The sequence below is a fragment of the Solanum tuberosum genome, unplaced genomic scaffold (genome assembly GCF_000226075.1).
Source record: "Solanum tuberosum cultivar DM 1-3 516 R44 unplaced genomic scaffold, SolTub_3.0 scf00538, whole genome shotgun sequence".
Classification (NCBI taxonomy): Eukaryota; Viridiplantae; Streptophyta; class Magnoliopsida; order Solanales; family Solanaceae; genus Solanum; species Solanum tuberosum.
The window spans coordinates 179,948-189,548 of record NW_006239455.1 but is presented as its reverse complement, the minus strand read 5'-3'; the positions used below and the strand labels follow the sequence as shown (position 1 = coordinate 189,548).

At 32.5% G+C, this 9,601-nt stretch overlaps 1 protein-coding gene across 3 annotated transcripts; it reads left to right on the top strand.

Moving 5' to 3' along the window:
• The first annotated feature begins 1,048 nt into the window (after positions 1-1,048).
• On the top strand, positions 1,049-4,825 carry LOC102590180 (zinc finger CCCH domain-containing protein 53). Of its 3 annotated transcripts, none has more exons than XM_006365130.2 (8): positions 1,049-2,156; positions 2,550-2,732; positions 2,825-3,004; positions 3,098-3,204; positions 3,292-3,555; positions 3,632-3,779; positions 3,970-4,176; positions 4,425-4,825. In XM_006365130.2, exons 1-8 carry the CDS (start codon positions 1,174-1,176, stop codon positions 4,438-4,440), a joined length of 2,088 nt encoding a protein of 695 aa, XP_006365192.1. In that variant the 5' UTR covers positions 1,049-1,173; the 3' UTR covers positions 4,441-4,825. The 3 variants fall into 3 exon arrangements, with proteins under 3 accessions (XP_006365192.1, XP_006365193.1, XP_006365191.1); XM_006365131.2 differs by lacking the exon at positions 4,425-4,825 and adding an exon at positions 4,289-4,345; XM_006365129.2 differs by lacking the exon at positions 4,425-4,825 and adding an exon at positions 4,269-4,345.
• Positions 4,826-9,601: the final 4,776 nt, after the last annotated feature.

The following is a 9,601-nucleotide window of genomic DNA, read 5'->3' as shown; positions in this document are numbered from 1 at the left end:
TATTAAATTATTACTTATAAAATATAAGACAGACACGAATATCAATAGTGACCTTTATAATTCAAAAAATAAAATAGTTAAATATCATATATAATGAAATCTTAAACAATATTCAACTGATTTTGAAATATAGTCTTTTATCTACAAATTCCTCTAAAATACTATTTCTTTATATTATGAGACAAAAATATCAAGACACTTCACGTGTATCAAGCACAATGACTCATTGTCTCATTATCTAATCCGTTTGAAAATAAGCGTAACGTTTCTTTTTCGAATTAATAATTTAACTTTGTAACTTGTATATGACTAATTGATTATCCTATGATTCATCGAATTAATAATTTAACTTTGTAAATGTTATGATTGATAGGAGTTCCGTTATGTTAAAAAAAAAGTAAATATTTTTATTTATTTATCTAAGTTTTGAAATTATTCGATATCAATATTCGTAAAAAATGATAAATATCTAATAAAATAATTAGGAAATGTTAACTGACTTGGACACTATCGGCTTTAGCTATAATTTTTTTTAACAATTCTACAATTTCTCCATTTCAATTTATTTGTTTTATTCTTTACTTAGTTTAAAACAAATTATTTTAATATCAACTTTCTACATTATTTTAAAAGATATTCTTTATTTTCTTAAAATTTCATATCAAGTTAAAATCGAACAAATAAATTAAGATAAAAAAACGAGTTTCTTGTTTCAATTTATATGATTCACTTTTCTATTTTAATCTAACCAAACAAGAATGCTACATTTCTATATTTAATAACGATTTAGTTTTAACTTATTCATTCATTTTTAATAATTATAATTTTTAAATTTTATATCAAGTCAAACTATGTCACGTGAATCTGAATGAGGTCTATTATATCCTTCTAAGTGTCACGTTGAATAAGGTATTATAATGATTGAACAAATATAACTATCATTACCTTTTGTATAAATATTTTTTTTAATCTTTAGCAATAATTCCCAAAAATACAATAAATGCCCAAATCATACAAATCTTTTTCTTAAATCCTTTTTTTATTTTAATTTAAAAGTCCACTATCCTCTATCATTGTCCTTTCTCTTTCTCTCTCTATTTCTTGAAAAAAGGTTCCAACTTTGTAGTGTAGTAGTGAGTAGTAGTAGTGAATGTTCAAGAAATTTCTACTACCATGGATGGATATGAAGCTACAAAGATAGTTTTATCAAGAATTCAAAGTTTGGATCCAGAAAATGCTTCAAAAATCATGGGGTATATACTGATACAAGACCAAGGGGAGAAGGAGATGATAAGATTAGCTTTTGGTCCAGAAACCCTTTTGGTTTCTTTGATAAATCAAGCTAAAACTTGTTTAGGACTTTCATCAAACAGTTCCTCTGCAATGTCAAATGCTTCAAAATTGAATCTTTTTCATCATTCTTCACCAAGAATCATGATTCCTAACAATGGGTTTCCTTCTTCTTCACCTTCTTCACCTTCTCCTTGGTCTACTAGTGGGTCACCAGTTTTTACAAGAAGCCCTAGACCAATGGCTTCACCAGTAGGAGGAGGAGGGGCTAGTTCACTTTCTTATGCTGCTGTTGTGAATGGTTCTACTAATTCTGTTTCTGGGTCTTCAACTCCTTCACTTTCACTCCCTTTTTATGACCCAAATAATGATGAGTATGGTAGTAGTGTTCAAGCTCAAGTTCAAGAACACTTGTCTTTTCTTGATGAATCCATGGATCCAATTATGAGTCCTAGTGGAAGAAGTGATTCTTTGGTTTTCCCTTATGGGAATTGTGAGGAAACCCCTCATCTTCATCGTAGGAGTTGTTCAGTCAATGATGTTTTTCTTGGTGGTTCAGATGATGGTGGTGGTGGTGGTGGGGGGTTTGGTTGGAGGCCTTGCATGTATTTTGCTAGAGGGTTTTGCAAGAATGGGAATAGTTGCAAGTTTATGCATAGTGGCTTTCCTGATTCTTCTTCTTCACCAGATGCTATTGTTGGTTCTCCTAGTAAAGTTGACTCTGTTGATGATTTCTTGAGGATGAAGGCCTTACAACAGCAGCAGCAGCAACAGAGGTTTGCTGCTGCCTCTCTTATGGCTTCTGGTGCTCATCATCATCCAATTGCTTACAACAAATGCATCAACATCTTGAATGATAACCAAAGGTATTTCCTTGGACCTCTACATGATATTTCCTCCTGTTTGTTTCTTCATTGAAAGTTATTGACTTTATAACTTTACTCTACCTTGTTATGAACTTGTAAATGTTTGTCTTGCTAGTAATTTTCTTGAACTTGACTTTATTTTTTGGTAATCAATTTCTGGTGTTTTGAATGTAGTTATGGTATTATGCTGCTGTTTCTTGTCTAATCTTAAGCTTGATTTGATGTGTATTTGTGTTTAAAAAACATTTCAATAGTAACTCATTGTTTAAGGTTAGGTAGTTATGCTCTATTACACACTGCTTAGGCTTTTGGTTGGGACATCATGTGGAGGTTGAGATTTGGAATATTGGTAGGACATTTAAAAGGTATCTTCATGTATGGTCTGAAATGCAGATCAGCTGCTGCAGCATTTATGATGGGTGAAGAATTCCACAAATTTGGTAGGTGCCGGCCTGATAGAAATGATTTTTCAGCAATGGCGTTGGGTGGTATCTCAAGTTCAAGTTCACGACAAATTTACCTAACATTTCCTGCTGATAGCACATTTAAGGAGGAGGATGTGTCTAATTACTTTAGGTACGTGGCGCTTATTGTGGAATGGATTCTTAAAATCGTTAAATGGAATGAAAATTTGATGGTAACTTGTCTTGTGTAATTTGTTTTTGAAGTATGTATGGGCCTGTCCAAGATGTTAGAATTCCATATCAGCAGAAGCGAATGTTTGGATTCGTCACGTTTGTCTACTCAGAAACTGTTAAGATGATCTTGGCTAAAGGAAACCCACATTTTGTGTGTGATTCTCGGGTACTTGTAAAGCCCTACAAGGAAAAGGGAAAAATCGCAGACAAGTATGTAAAGATGATCACCCTGTAATGTTATTTTGAGTTATTGCATCTCCCTTTACTCATGATTAATGTTTCATTGTTGATTGAACTATAAAGGAAGCAACTTCAGCAACAACAACAACATCCAATTGATAGAGGAGAGCTGTCGACCTGTTTAAGCCCATCAGCTCTTGAATCTAGGGATCCATACGACCTTCCTTTTGGTAAGATAAGTGATCCAGATTTCTTATTTTTCTTGTCAATAGTCTGATGGGTTGTTTGACACTTGAGAAATAACTCTTCATATGTAGGAGCAAGAATGTTATATAATTCACATGAGATGATGTTGAGAAGAAAAATAGAGCAGGACGCTGAATTACAGCAAGCCATTGAACTTCAAGGCAGAAGACTAATGAATTTGCAACTGCTGGACCTGAAGAATCAACATCGTAATGATCACTTTCCACCCAGCCTCTCTCCTGGTCTTCCGATGGCCTCCCAGATGCAGTTTCACTCTCAAAACAATCACAATATTGTTCCTGTATTGAATGACATTGATCAAGAAGTCCCTTCAGGTTAACTTTTAAGTCATTCATTAGTTTTCTTGTTTAGCTTAATAGATCTAGTGCTTACCGATTTTTTTTTTAATAGAAAGTAACGATACTCATGAAGTTACCAAGGCCCCCCATAATGCAGCTGATGAGAAGGTGCCTCAAGAAATGCTTCCTACTGATTTTGGGAATGCAAGTAGCAGCAAGGAGCATACCACCAATATTGACAACTCTAATCTTCAAGAAAGGTACTGAACTACAATTTCTTTAATGTAATGTCAAGATTATTAACAGCATGAATTCCAAGTTCAAGATGGCAGTTGAAAAGTATTTTGTTTCTTTTCCCGATTGATGATGTCAAATTTTGCTGAGATTGATTCTAATTAATGTTTTTAGATTCTGTCTAACGTTATTGACGTTTGTTTGGTATTGAAACAGCTTGGAGCACATCCTTCCCGATAACCTTTTTGCTTCTCCTACAAAATCAGCTGCAGAAAACCAGGCTGCATTCTCCACTGATTCAGCTGAAGCTGGCATTAGTTCCCCAATAACTACTGCTACTTCTAACAATAATATCCCTATGCTTCCTACAACGACTACCCTCAACATGGCTTCTCTTAAATCATGTTACTTCCACATGCCAAGGTACTTAATCTCCACATCTTTTCTTCTTCCATTATCTTTGCATTTTTTTTAAAAAGAGTTAAAGAACTTAATTTGAGGTGGTCATTGACCAGGTTTACTTCTGGGCAAGAAGCCATTGAAATGTAGGTGTTAAGAGTTGTGCATGGCTAGCTAGGAGGGATTAACTTAGGTTGGTTATTGTTATTCCCGGTTTCCAAGTTTCTTGCCATTTTTGTTCTAAATGAGATTCTCTAATGTCGTTTATGCAGAAAAACGTTCGAGTAGTAGCATATACAAGAAGTAAAAGTCCTCTAGCTGTATAGCCAAACAATACCCACAACAGAAGAAAAGATCGATCGCCCGGTAAGGAAGATATCCTCAAGATTGTTGTCATCATCAATACCATACTACTTACAACAAATACATAAGTGTATACGTAAAGGACAGATGAACTGATTAATGGGAGTGGGGTCTCTCTCTCTATTTTGTACCCTCTTTGTAGTTGTGTGCTGGACCACACTGAACAATAGCAAAAATTAAAGGCAGGCTAGTAGTAACCCCTTAGTTGTGATAGTAATTCCCCCCTCCCCCTCTTTTCTCTGCTTTTACTGTTGTAACTTGCTATGATGTAAAAAATTAAAGTCGAAAAATGAAAATGTCTTTTAGATCATCACTTTCTGTCAAAGGGGTTCCAGCTTTATCTTCCTATATTTTCAAGAATGAGGTGATACTGAATACCATCTACTTTGGCAGGGTAGAATGTATGCATGCCTTACTCCTATCTCGTGGAGATAGAGAGACTGTTTCCGAATTAGAGTTACCTTAGGTAAAAAAGTGGTAGGTACATGATGTAATGGTTTGGACACTAGTATTACCAAAAGGAAGGTTGTGGGGGTGGGGGGGATAAAGAAAAGTGTTGCTCTTTTGTGCTATCAAAGGCTACTTTAAGGGGGACTCTTTTGTCTCATTTTGTGGTTTCTTTTAGGTGGACATGAGGGTTGAAGGGCCATACTATCACATGGTTACTGACACCATTTGAATGGTATCAAGGGTACCTTTCACTTTCACTCCCCATAGCCTTATTCATACTTAAATGTGTCTTTGGACTTATGTTTTTATGGGTACTGCTGCCCCCTTTCTGTTTTGGCATGCTCAACTATTCATCTATTATGTACACATGTGCAGCCAAATTTAGGGAACTGCTAGAATAATATTGTCTTCTAACAAGTACTATATAGAGTCTAAGTAGGATTTGTTTATAAATATAATGAGTGATTGATGTTTGTATTATTGACCGCCTTAAAAAATCCCCTCTACTTGTCTAACTAAACGTAGATACTCCTTGATTTGTCACATGACATAGTAAGTGGTTTCAAACTCTTGTAGAGGCATGAGGTCTTAATAAAAGGCTGAGAAAAGTGTTGAAAACACCCCTATTTGGCTAGAATAGGGGTGTATTTCACTCGTGTTGCAAGATCGGGAGTGTATTTAAGTTCAGTTAGTCAAGTAAATAATTTGCGTTGAGTTTAAGAATGTTTTGTTTTTACTTCATAAAAATAAAATAAAAATACTCTATTATTTTGGACCCTTATTTGGAGTTGGTGAAGATCTTCTTTGAGTAGATATTCATGTTTTTCTGTCTCTTGATTTTCTATGGTATTATAAGTCCAAGATAATAATAGATAAATAATAATATTAATAAACTTAGAAATGTGAGCTTCCACGAAACCACATGTTCCATTCAATTATGTTATATGGTTTGTACATAAAGGTATCTTGGCCTAGTTGAAACTTCATATTTGGGACTTTTACTTCAGTACTTTTTTGCTCTTTTTATGGCTTCCACTTATCGATTCCAAACGATGAAAGTGACTTGAATTTATTGATAAATGAAAGAAAAGGTTTATGAGCGCGAAACCTTGGAAACTTTTACTAGATATGTTGAGTGATTTATTCGTTTAACATATATGAGTACAAACTTATTAGTTGTAATAACGAACTTGAGTTAATTGATAGATATTATTCTGGGACAATAGGAATATTCGATTAATTAAGTAGATTTGTTAATTTAGTAAAACTATTGGACAATAATTGAGAAAATTTCTTTCTATTTGTGGGGTATCTGAAATTGAATGTATAGATATAACTTTTTGTATGTGATCAAGTGAGTTGCACATGTTTGCTCTAAAAAGAATATTAGTTAGTGCTATAATTAATTGGATTAAACAAATATAATTATTTTTGGTTCAAAAATATCCATATCGTTACGTTTTTGGTTATAAAATGCTCCCCAACGCCAAATAGCTTAAAAATACCAGTTTTTCTAACAATTATTCCAAAATAATAATAAAATGGTTACTTCCTTCCGATTTCTTATATATCAGGTATGAGTTTAATATGATTTTTCAATTTATAATGGATTTATTTTACTAACTTTAAAATGATATGATAGAGGAAATCAAATTCAATTATAGCTTGATAAATTACTTATCGTGATTTTACTTCATCCTAAGCTTAAGTCGAAGTCATAATATTTTTGAGCTAAAAACTTAACAAGGATTAAATTAATTTATTTTAAATCGTTCACAGATTATTTGACCTGTTTTTTTTGTTTTTTTGTTTTTTTGTTTTTATATTTATGAATGACATGCATAATAAGATACCCATTGGCCACGTCGACAGAGGTGTATGGAGGATTTCATAAGGATGGGTGCATTATTACGAAAAGATGCATCTAAGATATAAATTTGATCGGTTTAACCTTTACGTTCTTAACACTAACCGTTAAACTTTAAAAATTATAGGTCCGACATATATAATACTACTAGTTTTAAATTTTAATATACACATTTGATTTAATAATATAAAAATTATACCAAGCTAATTTTATTTAGGAATTTTCAATATTACACATTTGAAAATTTTGAAAGATAAAAGAAAAAAAATAAAAGAAAAATTGATTGAAACGACAAAAGTGCTACCGATAACCACTTGGAGGGGTGTTAATAACAAAAATAAGATAGATATAAGATTTAAATTTCTATATTTGCTTAAAGAGGTGCACCCAATCTTCATCGTATTATTATATGTTACTTTTAATGTGGGTTAACACCTCTATATTTAAATATTTTTTAAAAAATATAACACTATTCTATATAATCTAGAGAGGGGAGCATGGGTTCATGTGAACCCACGGAACCCCTCGAGACATGGTATGGTGACATTTTTTTGTCGAATATCTTTAGGACTTTGATCTAGTGATAAAAATGCTATTGATATACATTTAGATGTACTTCACGAATTCGAATTTATCATAAAATATATGCTTGATATCTATATGAAACAAGGTTGAGGAGCGAGTTCATTATTCATTGAACTTCGAAAGGTGCACTAGCTAATTTTAAGGGATTTTTCGATCATCTCTATTTGTCTATACTATCATAAAGGCATGAATATTGTAGTAGTAATTATGCAGAAAAACTGAAAATTTAGCAATTCAAATTTGAGTAAAATTTTACTTATATGATATTTTAAAGAACTTAAGCAACAATGCCGAAGAATTTTAGACATTTCTAATCAATAAAGATGTAAATAGTAATACTTGAGAAAACTACTCCATTCCAAGTTTTTAGGGCAAAATTGGATCTAGTAAAAGAAATGAATCACACAACAATACGCGGCGAGACCATATATGAAGGTAAAATCAACTTCAAGTGATGCGTCAAAACATAGACACTGTAAGACACATATTATGAGATAGCCTTTTCGGTATCTAAATGTACTGTCGTTTCATATTAAGATGAAAAAATTAGGCCGGTTTCATCATTCACATAGAGAAGAAAATGAGAACAAGCTAAAGGCAAGGGAGGATTACAAAGAGATAAAGGGAGACAAAGGTGTCAGGAGACGAGCCCATACAGACGTGGAGGCTGCAAGAATATTAGGTGGCATCACTAACGCATTTCCATGCGGAATTCTTTCATTGTTCTTATACTACTTTAATTTAGAGTTTGAACACTTGTAATGACTGATGCCTTGTTACTATAACCTATTATAAATAGTTTCATTCTGATTCGATTTCACTGACCCCTTGCTTCACTACGCTCAAGCTAGAGGCTAAGGAGAGCAGAATAAGGTGAATGTGGATACCTCTCATCAAGAACTTAGTTAAGTGTCTAAGACCATATGCCTTGCTAGTTGGATCTGAATCTTCTATATAGTTATCTAATCTCTTTCTTTTTCTATCCCTTAACTATCGGGCCTGTGCAGACATTTCGTGAAGCTGTTCCATGTGTGTAGGCCCCACATGTTGCTCATCTCCCTCTGTTGGTGGTCTTACAGTAGCAATAAACGTACAATTTTCTTGAGCATCAAATTTCCTTGTGCTTTACTTCGCTTGCGTTTACTTTAGTTGTTTTAGACGGAAGATACTTTTGGAGCTGAGGACATTACAACAAAAATAACTTTAAGCAGAGATAAATATAAACATTAACAAAATATGCTAAAACCTTTATCGTCATTAGTTAATTGCCTTTGGATCCAATGACGGTATAGACTTTAGGGACATTTACAAAAAGTGCCGATTGCCTCTAAAAAACATATTTAACAACAATTAAGCTATTACCGTTAATTATTTACCACTAAAAAATCATTTTTGGTGTGGTGAAATTATCTCTCGGAGACATACATCGACGCACCAAATTGCTCGAATTCTTGCACTCTTTCTTTATTTAGCTTTACTCATTCAACATACTATCTTGTAGGGGTGTACATGGTCGGGTTGGTTCGGGTTTTTCAAATATCAAACCAAACCATTTGTGTCGGCTTTTTAAATTTATAAACCAAACCAATAAAACTCGGGTTTTTCAACCTCGAGTTTTTTCGAGTTTTTCGGTTTTTCGGGTTTTTCCAGTAAAGTATTCATACAAACTTATAATTTACTTGTACTTCAAATATTTCTTTAGTCCTACCAAAAATACAACTATCTAAGATGTTTCTTAAAAATATAACACAATATGATATGATTAATGACACTAAAATATCCAACAAATATAATAATAATGAAATCGCGTAAAACAAATATTGCAAATTAACAAGTCATAATGAAAATGATCATAATTTAAAAGTACTAAATCATGCTAAAATTAAGTTTAATAAGTATTAGTTACATGACTAAATATTAAAGGAAATTAAATTAGGTTATGTATTTTAATTGTCTAAACCAATGTAAAACTAAAGAACAAATATTCATTATTATTGTCGTGTTGAATTTTGAATTGATTTTCTTTTTGCATTAGTATTAATTTGATTTTGATTTAAGCTTTATTATAATTACCAACATCTGTGGACTATAATCTTTATTAAACCATTCAGAATTCTAAGTTTCAAACTTGAAATAATATATTAAAAGATAAAAACTATGAAAAAATATAAGAAATATTTAAAA

What these genes read in the sequence shown, in the direction of transcription:
- LOC102590180 (XM_006365129.2), top strand. Translation starts at nt 1,174, where the DNA reads ATGGATGGATATGAAGCTACAAAGATAGTTTTATCAAGAATTCAAAGT. An exon ending in GATGTGTCTAATTACTTTAG is followed by an intron (nt 2,733 to 2,824) that starts GTACGTGGCGCT and finishes TTGTTTTTGAAG; the next exon opens with TATGTATGGGCCTGTCCAAG. An exon ending in AAGGGAAAAATCGCAGACAA is followed by an intron (nt 3,005 to 3,097) that starts GTATGTAAAGAT and finishes TGAACTATAAAG; the next exon opens with GAAGCAACTTCAGCAACAAC.